General features: G+C 46.3%; 1 protein-coding gene across 2 annotated transcripts in view; it reads left to right on the top strand.

The window, feature by feature from the left end:
• Positions 1-23,154, top strand: part of LOC140418142 (transmembrane protein 35B-like) — a 118,858-nt gene that overhangs the window by 11,007 nt on the left and 84,697 nt on the right. For both annotated transcript variants that reach the window (XM_072501560.1, XM_072501566.1), the window contains exon 2: positions 16,792-16,972. In XM_072501560.1, coding sequence (XP_072357661.1) covers positions 16,792-16,972 — 181 coding nt within the window. The remainder of the gene's footprint in view (positions 1-16,791; positions 16,973-23,154) is intronic.

Below are 23,154 nucleotides of genomic sequence, written 5' to 3'. Positions count from 1 at the left end.
TTCGGCGGGGGCGGGATTCACACCAGCCCTCGGTGATTCTCCGACACGGCGGAGAATCCTAGATGTCTGGCAACACAGAAATAGTGGCAAGAGCGAGAGATATTGGAGTTGTAAGACTGGGTGTTGTCAGTGTGTGTGTGAAAGCTGACCACCTATCTCTAGATGCTAGGACGAGGTGTCTTAGGACAGAACCAGGTGGAATGCTGAAAGTAACAATGCAGAAGTGGGAATAAAGGTCATTGCCAGAGTTGCTGTTGTTACAATCAGGCAGGTAAGAGTGGAAGCAAAGAGGGAAAATACACTCACCTGGCTTATGTGGAGAAGATTGATGAAGAATAATACAGTCACCGAGGAGGTCGCTGATGACTTTGATAAGGGCCATTTCAGTGCTGTGGCAGGGACAGAATCTTGATTGGAGAGATGCAGTTGGGAGACAATGTCCCATTCAAGAACCTTTGAGAGGAAAGGAATGTCAGAGACAGGTTGGTTGGAGTTAAGAATGGTCTTTGTGTTGGGGCTGGGATGATGATCATCATTTTGAAAGGACAGATGAGAAAAGGGAAGAGTTTTTCACATCAATTAGCATTGGGGTGTGAGGGGGCAGTGTTCTGATTGACAGGAAAAGATGTTGGGTGATCAGCAATTTAATGTGAATGCAGCCAAAGAACTAAAGGTGGATCTCTTCCCGATTAGATGGTCGACCTTGGGATTGAAGTGTCTGGGCATTTCAATTACCACTTCCTTCAGGGAGTGATATGGAGCCAATTTCCCTCACTTGATTGCCAAAGCTTTGACAAAGAGTCATTCATACTCAAAATGATAGCTCTGTTCTCTCCACAGATGCTTTCATACCTGATGAGATTGTCCAGCCTTTTCTGTTTTTGTTTCAGAGTTCGGCATCCACAGTAATTTGCTTTTAGCACAGAATATACTCCTGGCTGGCGGACTTCAATGTTCATCACCAAAAGTGGCTTGGGAGCACAACTACTGACTGAGTCCTAAAGAATACAAGAGTGGGCAGCGCGGTAGCACAGTGGTTAGCACAGCTGCTTCAGAGCTTCAGTGTCCCAGGTTCGATTCCCGGCTTGGGTCACTGTCTGTGCGGAGACTGCACGTTCTCCCCGTGTGTACGTGGGTTTCTTCCGGGTGCTCCATTTTCCTACCACAATCCAAAGATGTGTCAAAGAAATATCAGTTGGAAGATCCATCTCGGCCTCTTCCTGAACTCCCCAGCATCACAGATGCCAGTCTTCAGCCAATTCCATTCACCCCGACATGATATCAAGAAATGGCTGAAGGCACTGGATACTGCAAAAGCTATGGGCCTGACAATATTCTGGCAATAGTACTGAAGAACTATGCTCGAGAACTTGGCATGCCCTTAGCAAATTTTTTCCATTGCCACTACAACAGCATCTACCCAGCAACATGGAAAATTGCCCAGTATGTCCTGTCCAAGAAATGGCTCATGAAATTCAACGTGGGCAAGTGCGAGGTCTTGCACTTTGGAAAAAAGAATCGAGGCATGGACTATTTTCTAAACGGTGACAAAATTCATAATGCTGAAGTGCAAATGTACTTGGGAGTCCTAGTCCAGGATTCTCTAAAGGTAAACTTGCAGGTTGAGTCCGTAATTAAGAAAGCAAATGCAATGTTGTCATTTATCTCAAGAGGCTTGGAATATAAAAGCAGGGATGTACTTCTGAAGCTTTATAAAGCATTAGTTAGGCCCCATTTAGAATACTGTGAGCAATTTTGGACCCCACACCTCAGGAAGGACATACTGGCACTGGAGCGGGTCCAGCAGAGATTCACACGGATGATCACGGTGAACGTCTGAGGATCCTGGGATTATATTCATTGGAGTTTAGGAGGTTGAGGGGAGATCTAATAGAAACGTACAAGATAATGGAAGGCTTAGGTAGGGTGGACTTAGGGAAGTTGTTTCCATTAGCAGGGGAGACTAGGACCCGGGGGCACAGCCTTAGAATAAAAGGGAGTCACTTTAGATCAGAGATGAGGAGAAATTTCTTCAGCCAGAGAGTGGTGGGTCTGTGGAATTCATTGCCACAGAGGGTGGTGGAGGCCGGGACGTTGAGTGTCTTTAAGACAGAAGTTGATAAATTCTTGATTTCTCGAGGAATTAAGGGCTATGGAGAGAGAGCGGGTAAATGGAGTTGAAATCAGCCATGATTGAATGGTGGAGTGGACTCGATGGGCCGAATGGCCTTACTTCCGCTCCTATGTCTTATGGTCTTATGGTCCACAAAAAGCAGCACCAATCCAACCCGGCCAATTACTGCCCCATCACTCTATGCTCAACAAAGTAATGGAAGATGTTGTCAACAAAGCTGCCACAGAACACTCGACAATAACCTGCTCACTGATGCTCAGTTTGGATTCCGTCATGGTCACTCAGCTCCTGAACTTGGTACAAACATGGACAAAGGAGCTGAACTTGAGATGAGGTGAGAGCGACTGCCCTTGACATCAAGGCAGCATTTGACTGAGTTTGGCATCAAGGAGCCCTAACAAAACTGAAATCTATGGGAATTTGGGAAAACTCCCCTCTGGTTGGAGTCACACCTAACACAAAAATGAAGATTATCTCAGTCCCAGGGCGTTGCTGCAGGAGTTCCTCAGGGTAATGTCCCTCGGCCCAACTATCTTCAGCTAATTCATCAATGACCTTCCCTCCATTCTAAGGTCTGAAGTAGGGATGTTCGCTCATGTTCAGCACTATTAGTGTCTCCTCAGATACTGAAGCAGTCCGTGAGCATATGTTGCAGGATCTGGACAATATTCAGGCTGGGCTGATAAGTGTCAAGTAACATTTATGCCACACAAGTGCCAGGCAATGACCATCCCCAGCAAGAGAATCTAACCAACTCCCCATGACATTCAATGACATTCCCATCGCTGAATCCACCATTATCAACATCCTGGGGGTTACCATTGACCACATCTGGATCAGCTCTGTAAATACTGTGGCGACAAGAGCAGGTCAGAGGTTGGGAATTCTCTGGTGAGTAATTTACCTGACTCATCAAAGTTTGTCCATCTACAAGACACAAGTCAAGAGTGTGATCGAATACTCTCCACTTGCCTGGATGAGTGCAGCTCCAAAAACCCCCAAGAAATTCAACACCATTTGGACAAAGCAACCTGCTTGATTGATACTCCATCCACCACCTTAAACATTCACTTGCTCCACCATTAGTAAGGAAGGGTGATAAGAGAGGAAGATACCATATCGGTGGAGTGGAGTTAAAACGAGTTAAGGCATATAGGTAATTATGCTTCAAGTGGTCGTGTGCACTGGAGATGAGAAATTATAAGTTCCTCCTTATCTCCCTCTTCGCCATCCCCAGATGACTGACCTTGGATTCAGAGTGATGTTTTTTGTCTTATATGATGAGTGGTTCTAATATCATCATTGGCACTCCTCGAAGCAAATGACCTACCCTCTAGTGCAGGGAGGAGTGCAGATATACAATTTTCATGGATCTCGCTGCCTTTTCCTGTGGCCGACTGAACATTTTGAGCTGTTCATTGCATCAGTGTAGCTGGAAAAAGCAGGTATACAGAAACAACTTGGTAACTTGAACATCAGTGATCAAATCATCTTTGATAATCTTTAATTGAATGATTTGTACAGCGGTCTGCACATTCGGACCATTGCAGGTTGTCTTAATGCAGCATTTATGGGAGTGTACATTGAAGATACAGCTGTGTATATTTGTACTGTAGATTTACACATCAGAGGGTTTGGGCAGTTGTTGCGGAAGGAGTCTTGGACATGGCTGTACTTCACCGGGCTACAATGTAAATGAGGGTTTTCTAACTGACAATGTGAGACCTGCTCAACTTGGGCTATTGTCTTTTGTGAATACATTGCAATATTATTTGGTGATTCAGGTTAATAGCTGCCTATTTTAGAGGCTGACAGCGTAAATGTCACTTATTTTGAATTTAGAATACGTCACAATTTTGAGAATTTTTGATTCTTATGGACTCTACACTGTGTAATGGATCAATTCTGTACTTTCAATTTGTAGGTTTCCTAATCTTAATGATTTCTTCTACCAACAAAAAGGAAGGATGGTAGAAAGAGGGAAAATCGACTGGCTATCTAAGGAAATAAGGGAGAGTATCAAATTGAAGGAAAAAGCATACAAAGTGGCAAAATTAGTGGGAGACTAGAGGACTGGGAAATCTTTAGGGGGCAACAGAAAGCTAGTGAAAAAGCTATAAAGAAGATTATGAGAGTAAACTTGCTCAGAATATAAAAACAGACAGTAAAGGTTTCTACAAATATATAAAACAAAAAAGAGTGGCTAAGGTAAATATTGGTCCTTTAGAGTATGTGAAGGGAGATTTAATAATGGGAGATGAGGAAATGGCTGAGGAACTGAACAGTTTTTTTTGGGTCGGTCTTCACAGTGGAAGACACAAATAACATGCCAGTGACTGATGGAAATGAGGCTATGACTGGTGAGGACCTTGAGATGATTGTTATCACTAAGGAGGTAGTGATGGGCAAGCTAATGGGGCTAAAGGTAGATTAGTCTCCTGGCCCTGATGGAATGCATCCCAGAGTGCTAAAAGAGATGGCTAGGGAAATTGCAAATGCACTAGTGATAATTTACCAAAATTCACTGGACTCTGGCCTGGTCCCAGCGGATTGGAAATTAGCAAACATGACACCACTGTTTAAAAAAGGAGGTAGGCAGAAAGCGGGTAATTATAGGCCAGTTAGCTTAACTTCGGTAGTAGGGAAGATGCTGGAATCTCTCATCAAGGAAGAAATAGTGAGGCATCTGGATGGAAATTGTCCCATTGGGCAGACACAGCATGGGTTCATAAAGGGCAGGTTGTGCCTAACTAATTTAGTGTAGTTTTTTGAGGGCATTACCAGTGCGGTAGATAATAGGGAGTCAATGGATGTGGTATATCTGGATTTCCAGAAAGCTTTTGACAAGGTGCCACACAAAAGGTTGCTGCATAAGATAAAGATGCATGGCATTAAGGGTAAAGTAGTAGCCTGGATAGATGATTGGTTAATTAATAGTGGGGATTAATGGGTGTTTCTCTGGTTGGCAATCAGTAGCTAGTGGTGTCCCTCAGGGATCAGTGTTGGGCCCACAATTGTTCACAATTTACATAGATGATTTGGAGTTGGGAACCAAGTGCAATGTGTCCAAGTTTGCAGACGCCACTAAGATGAGTGGTAAAGCAAAAAGTGCAGAGGATACTGGAAATCTGTAGAGGGATTTGGATAGGTTAAGTGAATGGGCTAGGGTCTGGCAGATGGAATACAATGTTGACAAATGAGAGGTTATCCATTTTGGTAGGAATAACAGCAAAAGGGATTATTATTTAAATTATAAAATATTAAAACATGCTGCTGTGCAGAGAGACCTGGGTGTGCTAGAGCATGAGTCGCAAAAAGTTGGCTTGCAGGTGCAACAGGTGATTAAGAAGGCAAATGGAGTTTTGTTCTTCATTGCTAGAGGGATGGAGTTTAAGACTAGGGAGGTTATGCTGCAATTGTATAAGGTGTTAGTGAGGCCACATTTGGAGTATTGTGCTCAGTTTTGGTCTCCTTAACTGAGAAAGGACGTACTGGAGGGTGTGCAGAGGAGATTCACGAGGTTAATCCCAGAGCTTAAGGGGTTGGATTACGAGGAGCGGTTGAGTAGACTGGGACTGTACTTGTTGGAATTTAGAAGGATGCGGGGGGGATCTTATAGAAACATATAAAATTATGAAGGGAATAGATAGGATAGATGCGGGCAGGTTGTTTCCACTGGCGGATGAAAGCAGAACTAGGGGGCATAGCCTCAAAATAAGGGGAAGTAGATTTAGGACTGAGTTTAGGAGGAACTTCTTCACCCAAAGGGTTGTGAATCTATGGAATTCCTTGCCCAGTGAAGCAGTAGAGGCTCCTTCATTAAATGTTTTTAAGATAAAGATAGATAGTTTTTTGAAGAATAAAGGGGTTATGGTGTTCGGGCCGGAAAGTGGAGCTGAGTCCACAAAAGATCAGCCATGATCTCATTGAATGGCGGAGCAGGCTCGAGGGGCCAGATGGCCTACTCCTGCTCCTAGTTCTTATGTTCTTATGGTCTTGTATCACTCCTCCCTTTAAAGTGTCTTTACCTCCAAGCTCCAATATTACAATTCTTTTGGAGGATTTCTCATTGGATGAGACGTTTTATAGAATTAACATCACAGTCTGTACATTCAGATACATTTCTATTCGTACAGCACTCACGAGTTGATTCTTATCCAATAAATTCTGCAATCTTTAAGCAAAAGCAAAATTTTAAGTATCATTATGTCTTATCTGCTTTTTTCCGTAAGCTTTGGCAGCAACTCTTTCATCTGCTGTGAATTTTCAAGTTGCTCCTGAAATGCTAGCTCTTACAAGTTGAAACTTCACGCTCAGTCACTGATCTTAGCAGACTTTGGCTGCTGGGCCACTTGTATTATTTCTCATGCTTTAGTAGAAATGTTTCTTACGCACTTCAGCTGCGATGTATCCTGATAGTTTGGGGGAGGCAGTGGTATTGTCACTGGACTACTAATCCAAAGACCCAGGGCAAGATCTGGGGACCCAGGTTCAAATCCCACCATGGCAGATTCAATAAAAAATTCAATTAAGAAGTAACCTGGGATTAAAAGTCTAAAGATGACCATGCAACCATTGTCAGTTGTTGTAAATACCCATCTGATTCACTAATATCCTTTAGGGAAGGAAATCTGCCATCCTTCCTTGGTCTGGCCTACACATGACTCGAGATTCACAGCAATGGAGGGTAGTTAGGGCTGTGCAATAAATGCTGGTCCAGCCAGCGATGCCCACATCCCGTAAATGAAATTTAAAAAATGAAATATTCGCCAGCAGGTTTAACTATCAAAGTTAGCATAACCCGATTTTACATGTTCGAGGTTTCTGCATGTACCTACAATGTGACGCTAAAAGCCTTCAGGCCTTTTGATTCTCAGCCTGTTTACTGACATTTGGTTCCATTTATAAACTACCAATGGGCCATAGTCACCATTTCTACTGAGACCTGCTATCGTTTCCTGCAAACATTAATAACCTAAGAAGTGTTTGACCCAGGCAGCACGGTGGCACAGTGGTTAGCATTGCTGCCTACGGCGCTGAGGACCCGGGTTCGAATCCTGGCCCTGGATCACTGTCCGTGTGGCGTTTGCACTTTCTCCCTGTGTCTGCGTGGGTTTTACCCGCATAACCCAAAAGATGTGCAGTGTAGGTGGACTGGCCATGCAAAATTGCCCCTTAATTGTAAAAAATAATAATAATTGGGTACTCTAAATTTATAAATTAAAAAAAATTTGCTTCAAAGGAACCATTTGACCTTTCAAGCCCATTGTGCAGTGCAGGTGGATTGGCCACACTAAATTGCCCCTTAATTGGAAAAAATAATTGGGTACTCTAAATTAAAAAAAAAAGAAGGGCTTGACCCGAATAAACCCTGGCCAGGATTCTCCGAGCCGCAAACGCGCTCGGGGTGGAGAATGAGGCGATCCTCCGCCGACAACTGGTTGAGTTTCCGCCGGCGTGGTTCGCTCATGGTTCCACCCGGCGGGCACTCGGAGTGACGGCTGCAGACACAGTCCGCGGCCGCCCTGGTGGGGGGCCTGTTGCACCATGTTGCGCGGGGCCGCGCGGACCCGCGGGCGGAAGTGCAGGGCCCCATATCGGCTGCCGGAGCTGCGTGGAGTACTCCGGGACCCTGCAAGCCCCCTTCAAAACGGAAAATCACTCTGGATTTTCTCCAGGAAAGTCCAGAGTGATTTGCTCCCCTTATCCCGTGGGTGTGGGGACATAGTCCCATTAACAGCGAATTCCGCCCCCTGATCTGGCCTGAATTCCACTGTTCTGAAACCTGGTCATATTTATTTTCCCATAACTCAAAATTAAAACTGGATCAGTGCTTGTGACTTCAGCAAGAAAAGAAAGATAATAGGTAACTTGTTTGATCTATTGATTTCTCACCGGGGGTTTCGTTTTTTAAATTTAGAGTACCCAATTTTTTTTTTCCCATTTAAGGGACAATTTAGAGTGGCCAATCCACCTACCCTGCACATCTTTGGGTTGTTGGGGTGAGACCCATGCAGACATGGGGAGAATGTGCAAACTCCACATGGACAGTGATCCGGGGCCTGGATCAAACCCGGCTCCTCAGCCCCGTTAAGCAGCAGTGCTAACCACTGAGCCACCTTGCAGCCCGTTCTCACACATTTCCTAATGTTCATTAGATGTTCACTGCTGTGCACCTGAAGGAAGTTTTAGTCCATCTGTTTTCAGTTTCTTTACTTGTTCTCCTTTGTTTTCCAGTACAGACTGGCTGCTGTTTGCTGCGATCCGTATGGTCTCTTCTCATCTTGTGCCATCTATTTGCCCTTTGCCCTCACTCCACCCTTGGGTTCACCATCTATATCTTGAGTAGGGAATTATTCATCTGGCCATACCACCAGGTTTTCTAGAACATTGCACACGGTTGCAATCTACACTGATTAACGGACACAGGTTTGAAACTATTATCAGTGCGGCCACTGAACAAGTATATTGCATTAATTGTTCCAGTTTCCATGAGCTGCATATGGTGGGCCATTATAACTTTGATTCTGTGCTCTGCTATTGTTGGAACGAGGAAGAGGAACAAGCCTGAGTGAGCAGGGAAAGCCTTTTACTTTGGAACTCTCTGGAAAAGCAAATTTGACAAATGGTTAAACAGGAGAGTTCATGTATTTGTGCATGTTAATGATTATATCTCGCTCTGTGCTGGAAGTGAACAAATGTTTCAGCAGCTTTAAGTGATATTGTCGGATAGTCTAAGGTGGCCATTGTGGCATTTTCTCCATTGCATTAAGTAGCCGCTAAAGCTTGTCTTGTAGGGAGAACACAAAACAACTAGACTTTGGGGGAATGTTTCATCTGTTAAAGCTACTTACTGTGCAGAGTTTCCCTATTGAAAATTTGGTTCACCTCACCAGGTCTTAATCCAAACTCAGGCAGCTGATTCTGAAACAATCCCTTTGTTGTGCAATTTAGGGAGGTGTGAGATTATGATAGAAGAGAACAGACTAATTATTCATGAGCTATGGCCCCTGCATATGTGGGAGTGAATGTGGACGATTCCAAAAATGATGAAAGCAGCCTCTGTGCTGACAGTTGTTTATTAAAAGTAAGGCCATTATTATTAGTGTCCAAATATTTACCTTGATTGAATAAAATTTCTTCATTCATTAAAAGAGAAGGCAAATGTTTCATGTACATGTGCTAAGTATTGATCTACTAATGTATTCTTCTGGCATCGTTTCGCACTTGAGTCTTGGTTAATGACCAGTGAAAGTGTAAGTCTCACTTTGGTGGGTTCAGAGTTTGAATGTTCATGGATTTGTTTGTCAGCAATTCTAAGGCTAAGAGTGCTGATGGAGTTTTTGGCAGCCTCTCACTTAACTGAGATAGAACTATTGATTACGACTTTGCTATTTGAACTTCATTTCGGACAGATTGACAGTTAGTTGGCCCGATACCAAGAAGACTCGAGGGCATTGCTTATTGCTCAGAGTGGGCGAAAGAACTTCTTTGATGTAAATGATTTCCATCAATACTGCATTCATTATGTTGTTTGTTTAAAAAAAGCCTCTGAAGTGATTCTTCACCAGAAACGGACTTCATTAGGGCACCCTGCACTATGAGGTATTCTGGCCAAATTTATGCCCGTCTGTAGTGAGATTACCCAATTTTAGCCAGTTAAAAAAATAAAAATTTAGAGTACCCAATTAATTTTTTCCAATTAAGAGGTTGTGTTGTGGGGGGGGGGGGCGGGGGACCCACAGAAACACCGGGAGAATGTGCAAACTCCACACTGACAGTGACCCAGAGCCGGGATCGAACCTGGGACCTCGGCGCCGTGAGACTGCAGTGCTAACCACTGTGCCACCGTGCGGCCACCGTGCTGCCCTGCCAGTGCAACTGTGAGGTGCTACAGTTAGTGAGGGGTGTCGAGAAGAAAACCTCCTGGCACCTGTGCCCGCTGCAGCGAAGCAGTACTGGTGTGAATTCATCACGTTTCAGAGTGGCCTGGAGCACTGAGAATTTAGCTGCAAGCCATGAGTGAGTCTTGTTAAGTTTTCAGGCTTGTTTAGAAGAGCACACATCATTATAATACAGTGTTGGCTGGGATCAATAGAAGCTTTATACCCACAGGAAGTCTTCAAAATGGCAAAAGCTTTTTATTTCTTCCCAAAAAATTTTTTTGGTTGGGGGCTGCTGATGTTATGGACTTCAGATTATTTTTGACATTAAAATCGTAAACTGTTGGAAAATGATTTTCGGCAGCCAATTTTAGGTCGATGTTTGTGCTAAATTTGCTATTTGAAGTGTTTGTATGGTGCGAGATTAAAAAGGAGGAATCGACAGACCTCCAAACATACATGCCGGCCTTGGATCAGCTACTGGCCAATGATTGAGAATACTGGCTCCACCTCGTGTAGTCCAGCAGGATGTCAGTTGCAAGATACTGTTGCCATTTGGAGCAAACTTGCCGGCAGGCAAATTGTAACTTGGGGATGGTTGTGCTCTGAGCTCTGCCTTGTTACAAAAAAAAGCTCTGCAAAACCAGTCAATGAGCTGCTCACTGCTGACTCATAGACAGATGCCTGATGCCTCAGTCTCTCTTCACAATGAACAACAGAGCACAACTGCCCTTTTTCTTTTAGCATGTGCAGTAATCACTAAGCCAGGCAATATTTTCTGTAGTGACTAAATGGAGTCCTCCGCTGAATTTTGTCGGGACAGTTTTCAATGATGTGAGTCATTGATTGGGGTGCACCACGGCTGCAGCCCAGGTTCACTGCGAGGCCCCACTTGTGCCAATTTGCTGCACAAGGGCCTTGGCCAATGCGGAAATAGTTGAGGAGTGCCCAATGTTGGTGCGACAGGTTGAAGCCGGGTGGGTGGGCTGTAGGATCTGTGATTAGAAAGCTGTTTTTTAAAAATAAATTGCCGATTAATTTTTTCCAATTAAGGGGCAATTTTGCGTAGCCAATCCACCTACCCTGACCATCTTTGGGTTGTGAGGGCGAAACCCACGCAAACACGGGGAGAATGTGCAAACTCCGCACGGACAGTTACCCAGAGCCAGGATAGAACCTGGGACCGTGGCAGCGTGAGGCAGCAGTGCCCCACCACTGCCCCACCGTGCTGTCCCGAGGAAGCTGTTTTTAACGGTGGTCCGTTGGTTCCATTCCTGCTACCAGAGAGCCTTTGCTGTTATTCCTTGGCATGATGGTCTTAGTCATACAGACTTGCATGATGGGAGGCGAGCAGCAGGTGGATTGATAAGGTCCTTGTGTAGCTGCAGGTTTGGGTTGATGTAAACCTTCCCGAGGAGCTTTCATGTTGCACCATCCCTCATTATGTGAGGGGGTGGGATGTTGGTCAGGACTGGGAGCTAGGAGAGTTGAGTTGATCGAAGGTTACCCGAGATGATACACGTTGTGTTGAGCTGGGCATCTACAAGACTGGTGTGGGATGAATTGTACCATACTGGTGCACAGTCAAGTAGTCAATGACAAGAGCTGAGGTCCTTAACGTTTGAGCATCTGCACCCCATGGAGAGCCAGCAGATTTGTTGAGGAGGTTGTTTTGCATTGTGTGATGCAGTTCACAAAATGTGAAAGGTCGTTGATGGCTGTTTAGTTCCCACCCTGGGTGTCAGTAGGTGACCATGTTTCTGCGCAGTGGTTTGCCTGTAATTCCTGGGAGACGTGAACGTGACAATTTATGTGGAGGGTGGGAGGAATGTGAAAGCTGTGGGGGAGGAATACAGGCAAGGCGGGGAGGGGGGGACGGGACCAATTCTGTTCATTGTCGCAAGAAGACATTGTCATTTTTTTCCTTCTGATCTCAGCTTGTCATGTCCTTTTATAATCTTATCACCTTCTCCCTTGTTCACTCCCTATTTGTACACCGCATACAGCTAGCCTTCCACCTCCTGTTGGGCATGGTAAACAGCCAGCTTGTATGAGGTGCCCTCTTTGCAAACCTGTCTGTAGCATCATGTACACTCCATCTCCAGCCAGCAATTAGAGTTGGCGCCAGCGTTGTGCCATCGCTCGCCTACAGCCTCCTTCTCACGCCTCGGCATTATATATTTTGAAAAGGCAAAAAGCGTTTTAGAAAATTGAAGAGGGAACGCACTCTTGCAAAATGCCTGCTCGTGTGGCCATTGCATCTTTAAATGCTCCCAACATTTCCCAGTGGGTTTACTTCCTTTAATTTGTCTGTTGCCATAACAAGTTCAAAGTGGGTTTGAGTGCTGGGAGCAGATTGATTTCAATATGCCCTCTCCAATTTATAGAACAGTGTCATGTGAGAGTACCTTTAAGAAATGGGTGTTTATAAATGGGTGTGTATATAAATCTTTGTAGTGAGAGGACCTTTAAGAAATCGGTGTTTATCACTGCAGTGATGTCAGAGAGGGGTTGGAGCTGGGCTGTCTGTCAGCTTTTTTACTTTTGTTTTAGGCTGTTTGCTGCAGGGTGTGTTTTAGTTTCGTTTTCAGAGCTGGATAGCTGCAGTCACAGCCAGAAGGTGTATTAGAGTCTCTCTCTGTAATCTAACAACTGTAAATAGATCCTGGCAATTTAAAACTAATAACAGTAGTGACTTTAACCTGATGTGCTTCTGGTAAAAGGTGTTTTAAGTCTTACGGATGTTAAAAGGAAAGCTTAAAGGATTACTTAGTGTTGTATTCTTTGGGGGTTGTTTTTGAATTAATGGTTGCTAAGATGTTCACTGTATGTTTTAAAAAGTTTAACTTGAGTTCATAGAATAAACATTGTTTTGCTTTAAAAAATACTTTTCCATTTCTGCTGTACCACATCTGTAGAGTGGGCTGTGTGCTCCCAATACCACAATCTATTAAAAATTGTGGGTCAGGTGAACTCCATGATACACTTTGCTGTTCTCTAAACCCTGGCCCATAACACTAGACACGAGCTGCGGTTTCAGTTATTGGGAAGCAGACCTTCGACAGGATAAGGACAGGGATGTGGCAGTTAGATATCCGGGACACGGAGGCAAGATTAGCAACGTACACCAGCGAACCATTAGCCATTGCAGGAACTAGGTGCACAGTAAAGGGACACAGATCCAGCCTGCTATGCTGCAATTGGCTGAAATGTCTACCACTGGACTGGCAGCAAATTTTCCAATTGGGATGCGGGGGAGGATACGAAGCGCTAGGGAAATACCCCAAGGTTTTCCAACCAGGATCTGAGAAAATAAAAGGGGCCATGGCAAAAATTCAGGTAGATTCAGACACACAACCAAGGTACTTCAGGCCTTATGCTTTCTTAGCAAAAGCTGAGGCCGAACTCAGCCAGCTGAAAGGCCTTGGGACCATTAGACCAGTACGTTTTGCCGATTGGGTGGTGCTGGTGGTCCCGGTGCTCAAACCAGTTTTACGGTGGTCAGACTATGTGGGGACTATAAGTTGATAGTCAACAGGACCTCCCACTGGATCGTTATCTGATGCCCCGTATCAAGGACATATACGCAAAACTGGCCAGTGGACACTCATTTACGAAGCTCGATAAAAAGTCATGTGTATTTGTAGTTAGACATACATAAACACATCACTATAAACACCCGTAGAGGCCTCTTCGAGTACACCAGACTACCCTTTGGAATGTCGTCGGCCTGTGCCACATTCTTAAGCGTAATGGAAAACATACTGGGATGATTGCCTTGCACAAGTGGTGGTGTATATGGACGATGTGTTAGTCACGGGCAACTGAACAGGAACATTGAAATAATTTGGGCAAGGTTTTCCGTCATTTCTAGAGATGGGTGTCCAAAATCAAAATACTCGCCTGCATCTATGTTTGTTGGCTGGACTTGGAAGCAGGTACAGAATGGGTAGATTAGCAGTGTGGTGTCGATCAGGAATAACAGAAGCTTCCACTAGCCGTCCCCCTTCACCCATGGAAATAGCTGGGATGACCGTGGGTGCGGTTACACGCTGATATTGCGTGCCCCTTTCAAGGCTGGATGTTCTTACTTCTGATAGATGCCCACTTTCTAAGTGGTTGGAAGTCCACAGAATGTCGTCAAGCACCTCAAAGGCGTGGGCGGCACAGTGGTTAGCACTGCTGTCTTATGGCGCTGAGGACCCGGTTTCGATTCCGGCCCCAGGTTACTGTCTGTGTGGAATTTTCACATTCTCCCTATGTCTGCGTGGACCCCCACACACCCAAAGATTAGCCTCGCTAAATTGCCCCTTAATTGGAAAAAAATGCACCTCGAAGGCGACCATTGCGAAATTGCATCTGTCTTTCAGCACAGTCTCCCAGAGGTGTTACTTACTGCCAATGGAACACCTTTCACAAGTGAGGAATTCTCAGGATTCCTGAAGATCAACGGGGTATGGCACATCCATACGGCCCCGTTCCACCCGGCTTTGAATGGGCTGGTGGAAAGGGCGGTACAGATGTTCAAACGAGAGCTGAGAAAGCAGCCTTCGGGTTGATGGACACGAGACTGGCCAGATTCTTGTTCTGCTATCGGACCACTCCGCATGCCGCGACCGGGGCGAGTCCTGGCTGAATTGCTAACAGGCTGGAGGCTTCAAACCTGCCTTAGTCTGATTTTCCCTGATAATGGTGGGAAGATACGCCATAGCCAGGAACAGAAAGGAGACTGCCTTGTTAGACGAAAGCCACCCAGACTGTGCCAAGTAGCGCAAACTATGTTTGAAACTTTGCTGATGGTGCTCAGTGGATCTCGGGGACAATCGTCCACCAGACAGGGCTGGTATCTTATCACGTTCAGGCACAAGGTCGCATCATCAAAAAGCACCTCTATCACATAAGGTCCAGAGGACGCGTCTTACGATAAATTCCTCTGGTGGGGAAAATTACAGTCCAATCAAATCCAATGCTAGTAGAGGCTAGAACATTACCCCAAGCGGGTCAAGACACCAAAGGTTGTATATATGGATTCTGGAATGGAGACCCAGGCAACGGAGGTCTCCGGGATTCAAGTAGTGCAGCAGCCCCCGTGCATCCATCATGGCATTCCAAACAGAAACGACGTTCGCCGTCCAGATATACACCACCAAATCCAAGTGCAGGGAGCACAGACAGGGGCGAAGATAGTCCTATTCAGCAGTCGTCGGACTTTGGGGGTGAGGGAATGTTATAACCCGCACGAGACCACAGGATTGGAGCAATCAGTCTCCCTGTGAGTCTCACCGATTACAAACTCCTCCGTTAAGGGGGCGGGGAGCCCGAGGACATTCATGATTGAGCTCTATATAATGTCGGCCAGGTATGGAACTGAAAGAATAGACCGGCTGGGATCTGATGTATATTGTAAATATAATTGCTTTGCAATAAACCGAGTTTTCTTTTTACCAACTCAATTCGGACCGGTTTGTGGTCTACTAAAGTCACATGCCTGAAGTGATAGAGAGGATGGGGGGGCAGTTACCAGCCACCAGCATAGTGCCCTTCAGCAATGGTCAAGTGATAATTTTCTTTTGATCTCCTTCTTGATTATGTGATAATTCACGTGAATGTTTTTAAAGCAAAGAGTAAGCAAAATTGGTCAAACCCCATCTGGGAGATTGGGAAGAGTTGATCCAGGCAAATTGGTCACTTTGGGCAGGATTTCCTGCACTGCGGCATGTTTTATAGCGGCAGAGGCAGCCTGCCACTGGCCGGCAGCAAGATCTTCAAGTCCCGCCGCTATCAGCGGGGTTTCCTGTTTCTCGTATCCTCCGCTGCCGGGGAACCTGTGGCAGGGGGTCGCTGCTGGCGTGACCGCAAGATCCTGCCGGTGGGTACGGCCAGAAAATCCCGCCCTGTCTAAACTTCCAGGGGGCACAAATTTAAAACAAGGATGCGAAGGTGTATTGTCGAGTAAAACTTTTTATGAAAAGAAAGACTTGCATTTACCCAATGCCTTTCATGACCTCGGGTTATTTCAGAGCACCTTATCAGCTAGCTTTTCAAGTGCTGTAATGTAGGAAATGTCACGGCCATTTTGCGTACAGTAAACCCCCACAAACAGCAATGTGATAATGACCAGACAATCTGTTTTTGCATGTTGAATGAGGGATGAATATTGGCCAGTGTTTTGTATCCGACAATACAACCCTGCTGGTGGAATGTCACTTGATCTGGCGTGACGTCAGCAGAGTGTTTTGCTTGGTCTTTCAGTTCACCATCTTGGATTGTATGAGCAATAAACCTTGTGTTTCTAAGAAATCCAAGAGTGTTGCAACTCCATAACTTTTCTCTTTGCAGCACTCCAAGAATATAACAGCCAGGACACAGGGGAAAGCTTCCCTGCTCTTCCTTGAAATAATACCATGGGATCTTTTCCATCCACCTGTTGGGGCCGATGAGGGCTCTGTTTAACATCGTATCCAAAAGATTGCATCTCTGTCAGGGCAGCACCCTCTCCTATTATTTCACCGCAGCATCAGCTTATGTTTTGTCTTAAGTGTAATATAGTAATTATGGAATAACTTAATAGTTCAGGCCAATTAAGAAAACAATATAAATGGGCTCATGTGTGTGTTTCTAGAGAAAGAGATGATTGAGGGGTGCTTTCAGAAGGTGGGTAGTTTGATCGAGGGAAACAGGAAAGATTGTTCGCTCACTTAGCCTCATCCTGTTCTTTGTTTCTTGCTGTACAATGCAGTTGATTTTCTTTCCCTTTCTGTGCTTCTCCAACAGGTGGACGAGTTTGTGAAGTTTGCCGATGTGTTCCCATTAAACGATGTGGGTGTCAAGTTAGACCCCATGGATTACCAACTTGTGGTGGGCTGGATTGAGTTGATTGGAGGCTTGTTGCTTGCATTTGGGAATAAGGCCCTCCAGGAAATCAGTAATATTTTCCTTTCAATCCTCATGATGGGTAAGAACTGACAATAATCCAGTAGAATACACTTTGGCCAGACACAGTGAAGTCTGCTGTGAGCACACGCATTAATCAAATCTATGTGATTTCCTCCATTTTGGAACCCCCCATGTTGTATTAGATGAATTAGGTTCAAAACTTGGCCAGAATTTTCCAACCTCGGCCGCTGCCGGTAACTTCTGGTTATTGGACATTTGGCTTGTCCATAGCGGTGCTCCCACAGATGGGCCTGAAAATCCCATCCTTCGTTTTATCTGTTGGTAGCTTTAACAGCCTTTAACCATGAATTTCTATGCTTTTTGTGTCCCCTCATGTTAGTAGTATATCAGTTCTAAGTCTTAGCGCTCGATTTAATGGAAATGAAATAGAGTCCCGTGTCCAGCGTGATTAGCCGACAAAGACCCCGCCAGCTAATGGGACTCATTTCGGGGCCTCGGGGGAAACGCCCCACCAAGGCCACACTTAGTCCCATTTCGCGTACTGAGGAACTCGACTCACCAGTGCAAAATAGCGTCCCGATCTTGAGACCCCAAAACACGATCTCCGGACCCCTCCCCCCAGCGCCCCAACTCACCAATAAGAGGGTTATTGAGTCCCCCACATCCCAGCTGATAAGGGCAGGCATCCATGGGCCCGATCTCCGCCACAGGCAAAATGTAAACCGGGCCTGCCAGTGCCCCTGCCAGCACGGCAGTACCACCTGGGCATCCTGGCAGTGCCAAGGTGGCGGTGCCAGGCTGGCCCAGGTAGCCCAGGTAGCATCGGGGATACAAGGGTACCACCCTGCTCAGAGCCTAGTCATCCAGGGGCCCCAGTCCCCTGAGAGTCGCCCCCACTTCCGCCCCAAGTGCCGATACGTCTGGCCCCCATTTGTGAAGACCAGTATTAACTGGCACTCGCTCGGGGTCTCTGAGGCATGGGAATTAGATCCTGTGCCTTGGGTAACTCCTGCGAGTCCATATCAAAGTGCTGCTAATACTAATGGCCAGGATCCAAATCACAACGTCTCCCAAGATCCTGTTAGATCTCACGAGGCATGGCGAGCGGGGTAAATCGCACAAGAGGCCTCTTGAAAGATTTGCCAGCTGCGTTGCACCCCAGTTCAGGGGTAGTGCCCTACTCAACTGATCAAGGAAACTATTTGTTTGAAATCATTATCCATTATCCATATTTTATTATTGTTATTAATAATAATTTTTTTTTTAATATATAAAAAAAAATTAATTTAGTTGTTAGCCAGATCTTGGTAGAAAGTTAGAGGAATGGCAGGGAAGGGAGTGCAATGTTCCTCCTGCAGGATGTTTGAGGTGAGGGATGCCGTTAGTGTCCCTGCTGATTTTACCTGCAGGAAGTGCTGCCATCTCCAGCTCCTCCAAGACCGAGTTAGGGAACTGGAGCTGGAGTTGGAAGAACTTCGGATCATTCGGGAGGCAGAGGGGGTCATAGATAGCAGCTTCAGGGAATTAGTTACACCAAAGATTGGAGATAGATGGGTAACTGTAAGGGGGACGGGGAAAAAACAGTCAGTGCAGGGATCCCCTGCGGTCGTTCCCCTGAGAAACAAGTATACCGCCTTGGATACTTGTGGGGGGGGGGACTTACCAGGGGTAAGCCATGGGGTACGGACCTCTGGCACAGAGTCTGTCCCTGTTGCTCAGAAGGGAAGGGGGGAGAGGAGCAGAGCATTAGTAATTGGGGACTCTATAGTCAGGGGCACAGATAGGAGATTTTGTGGGAGCGTGAGAGACTCACGTTTGGTATGTTGCCTCCCAGGTGCAAGGGTACGTGATGTCTCGGATCGTGTTTTCCGGGTCCTTAAGGGGGAGGGGGAGCAGCCCCAAGTCGTGGTCCACATTGGCACTAACGACATAGGTAGGAAAGGGGATAAGGATGTCAGGCAGGCTTTCAGGGAGCTAGGATGGAAGCTCAGAACTAGAACAAACAGAGTTGTTATCTCTGGGTTGTTGCCCGTGCCACGTGATAGTGAGATGAGGAATAGGGAGAGAGAGCAATTAAACACGTGGCTACAGGGATGGTGCAGGCGGGAGGGATTCAGATTTCTGGATAACTGGGGCTCTTTCTGGGGAAGGTGGGACCTCTACAGACAGGATGGTCTACATCTGAACCTGCGGGGCACAAATATCCTGGGGGGGAGATTTGTTAGTGCTCTTTGGGGGGGTTTAAACTAATGCAGCAGGGGCATGGGAACCTGGATTGTAGTTTTAGGGTAAGGGAGAATGAGAGTATAGAGGTCAGGAGCTCAGATTTGACGTCGCAGGAGGGGGCCAGTGTTCAGGTAGGTGGTTTGAAGTGTGTCTACTTCAATGCCAGGAGTATACGAAATAAGGTAGGGGAACTGGCAGCATGGGTTGGTACCTGGGACTTCGATGTTGTGGCCATTTCGGAGACATGGATAGAGCAGGGACAGGAATGGATGTTGCAGGTCCCGGGGTTTAGGTGTTTTAGTAAGCTCAGAGAAGGAGGCAAAAGAGGGGGAGGTGTGGCGCTGCTAGTCAAGAGCAGTATTACGGTGGCGGAGAGGATGCTAGATGGGGACTCATCTTCCGAGGTAGTATGGGCTGAGGTTAAAAACAGGAAAGGAGAGGTCACCCTGTTGGGAGTTTTCTATAGGCCTCCAAATAGTTCTAGGGATGTAGAGGAAAGGATGGCGAGGATGATCCTGGATAAGAGCGAAAGTAATAGGGTAGTTATTATGGGAGACTTTAACTTTCCAAATATTGACTGGAAAAGATATAGTTCGAGTACATTAGATGGGTCGTTTTTTGTACAGTGTGTGCAGGAAGGTTTCCTGACACAGTTTGTTGACAGGCCAACAAGAGGCGAGGCCACATTGGATTTGGTTTTGGGTAATGAACCAGGCCAGGTGTTGGATTTGGAGGTAGGTGAGCATTTTGGGGACAGTGACCACAATTCGGTGACGTTTACGTTAAGGATGGAAAGGGATAAGTATACACCGCAGGGCAAGAGCTATAGCTGGGGGAAGGGAAATTATGATGCCATTAGACGTGACTTGGGGGGGATAAGGTGGAGAAGTAGGCTGCAAGTTTTGGACACACTGGATAAGTGGAGCTTGTTCAAGGATCAGCTACTGCGTGTTCTTGATAAGTATGTACCGGTCAGGCAGGGAGGAAGGTGCCGAGCGAGGGAACCGTGGTTTACCAAAGAAGTGGAATCTCTTGTTGAGAAGAAGAAGGAGGCCTATGTGAAGATGAGGTGTGAAGTTTCAGTTGGGGCGATGGATAGTTACAAGGTAGCGAGGAAGGATCTAAAGAGAGAGCTAAGACGAGCAAGGAGGGGACATGAGAAGTATTTGGCAGGAAGGATCAAGGAAAACCCAAAAGCTTTCTATAGGTATGTCAGGAATAAGCGAATGACGAGGGACAGAGTAGGACCAGTCAAGGACAGGGATGGGAAGTTGTGTGTAGAGTCTGAAGAGATAGGCGAGATACTAAATGAATATTTTTCGTCAGTATTCACTCAGGAAAAAGATAATGTTGTGGAGGAGAATGCTGAGCTCCAGGTAAATAGATTAGATGGCATTGAGGCACGTAGGGAAGAGGTGTTGGCAATTCTGGACAGGCTGAAAATAGATAAGTCCCCGGGACCTGATGGGATTTATCCTAGGATTCTCTGGGAGGCCAGGGAAGAGATTGCTGGACCATTGGCTTTGATTTTTATGTCATCATTGGATACAGGAATAGTGCCAGAGGACTGGAGGATAGCAAATGTGGTCCCTTTGTTCAAAAAGGGGAGCAGAGACAACCCCGGCAACTATAGACCGGTGAGCCTCACGTCTGTAGTGGGTAAAGTCTTGGAGGGGATTATAAGAGACAAGATTTATAATCATCTAGATAGGAATAATATGATCAGGGATAGTCAGCATGGCTTTGTGAAGGGTAGGTCATGCCTCACAAACCTTATCGAGTTCTTTGAGAAGGTGACTGAACAGGTAGACGAGGGTAGAGCAGTTGATGTGGTGTATATGGATTTCAGCAAAGCGTTTGATAAGGTTCCCCACGGTAGGCTATTGCAGAAAATACGGAGGCTGGGGATTGAGGGTGATTTAGAGATGTGGATCAGAAATTGGCTAGCTGAAAGAAGACAGAGGGTGGTGGTTGATGGGAAATGTTCAGAATGGAGTTCTGTCACAAGTGGAGTACCACAAGGATCTGTTCTGGGGCCGTTGCTGTTTGTCATTTTTATCAATGACCTAGAGGAAGGCGCAGAAGGGTGGGTGAGTAAATTTGCAGACGATACTAAAGTCGGTGGTGTTGTCGATAGTGTGGAAGGAAGTAGCAGGTTACAGAGGGATATAGATAAGCTGCAGTGCTGGGCTGAGAGGTGGCAAATGGAGTTTAATGTAGAGAAGTGTGAGGTGATTCACTTTGGAAGGAAAAACAGGAATGTGGAATATTTGGCTAATGGAAAAGTTCTTGAAAGTGTGGATGAGCAGAGGGATCTAGGTGTCCATGTACATAGATCCCTGAAAGTTGCCACCCAGGTTGATAGGGTGGTGAAGAAGGCCTATGGAGTGTTGGCCTTTATTGGTAGAGGGATTGAGTTCCGGAGTCAGGAGGTCATGTTGCAGCTGTACAGAACTCTGGTACGGCCGCATTTGGAGTATTGCGTACAGTTCTGGTCACCGCATTATAGGAAGGACGTGGAGGCTTTGGAACGGGTGCAGAGGAGATTTACCAGGATGTTGCCTGGTATGGAGGGAAAATCTTATGAGGAAAGGCTGATGGACTTGACGTTGTTTTCGTTAGAGAGAAGAAGGTTAAGAGGAGACTTAATAGAGGCATACAAAATGATCAGAGGGATAGATAGGGTGGACAGTGAGAGCCTTCTCCCGCGGATGGAAATGGCTAGCACGAGGGGACATAGCCTTAAACTGAGGGGTAATAGATATAGGACAGAGGTCAGGGGTAGGTTCTTTACGCAAAGAGTAGTGAGGCCATGGAATGCCCTACCTGCTACAGTAGTGAACTCGCCAACATTGAGGGCATTTAAAAGTTTATTGGATAAACATATGGATGATAATGGTATAGTGTAGGTTAGATGGCTTTTGTTTCGGTGCAACATCGTGGGCCGAAGGGCCTGTACTGCGCTGTATTGTTCTATGTTCTATGATGTCCAGCAGCTAACCCTGTTCATTTGCATATTTATTCAGTGCATATTTGCAGACTAAAGAAATCCACATATTATCCTTCAGCTGTCTGACAATTGTCACCGATAGGGACTTCTGGTGGCGGCCATGGAGTGAGTGGTCACACATTTGGCAGCTCCTGCTCGAGCGTTTTTTTCGATCCTTTTCCCCGTTTGCTGGTGGATGTTTTGGTGGAAAAAAGTGTAGAGTTGGTTGAGGAAAGTTAAACTCCACTGGTGATGTTGTTGTATGGATCCATGGACCAGAAGTGGGTCGAGAAGGAAGGGGCAGTTGGAGCAAGAAATTCTTCATGTGCCACAGGTGGAGATGGCGGAGGGTAAAGGGTCGGCCCTACCAACCCAATGGTCTACAAAGCAGCTGGTGGACCTCTTGAATGAGAAGTTCAGCCAGCACAGGACGGAAGCCCAGGAGGACCTGGCCAAGGTGGTGGAATCACTGAAAGCAGGGATCGACCGGGTGGAGCAGAGGCTGGTGACCCAGAGCCAGGTGATCCAGAAAGTGGAGGAGGCGGTGGGGGAGCATGAGGAGCAGCTTCCCTCATTTGTGGCCGAGATCGGGATGATGCAGGAGACCCAGAGGCGGCTAAAGGAGAAGGTGGAGGATCTGGAGAATTGCTGGAGACAAAATTTAAGAAATGTAGGGATGCCAGAGACTATCGAGGGAGCGGACGCTGGCTCAAATGTAACCAAGATAATGGAGACGCTGATGGGGGAGGGGCCTTCGACTGGCCCCCGAAGATCGACTGGGCGCATAGGGCGTTGATGAGAAAATGGCAGGCGAATGAGCCGCCGAAGGCGATGGTGGTGTGGCTCCACCGGTTCCTTGACAAGGAGAAGGTTTTGCGGTGGGCCAGGCAGACAAGGAGCTGCACCTGCTCCGGGTGTACCAGGATCTTAGAGTGGAACTGGCCAAGAGGAGGGCCGGGTTCAACCGAGTGAAGGCTGCCTTCTTTAAGAAGGGGGTAAAGTTTGGGATGCTGTACCTCTGGGTG

Source organism: Scyliorhinus torazame, chromosome 1 (assembly GCF_047496885.1).
Source record: "Scyliorhinus torazame isolate Kashiwa2021f chromosome 1, sScyTor2.1, whole genome shotgun sequence".
Classification (NCBI taxonomy): domain Eukaryota; kingdom Metazoa; phylum Chordata; class Chondrichthyes; order Carcharhiniformes; family Scyliorhinidae; genus Scyliorhinus; species Scyliorhinus torazame.
Note: the sequence above shows the minus strand (reverse complement) of the source record. Positions and strands in the feature narration are given on the sequence as shown.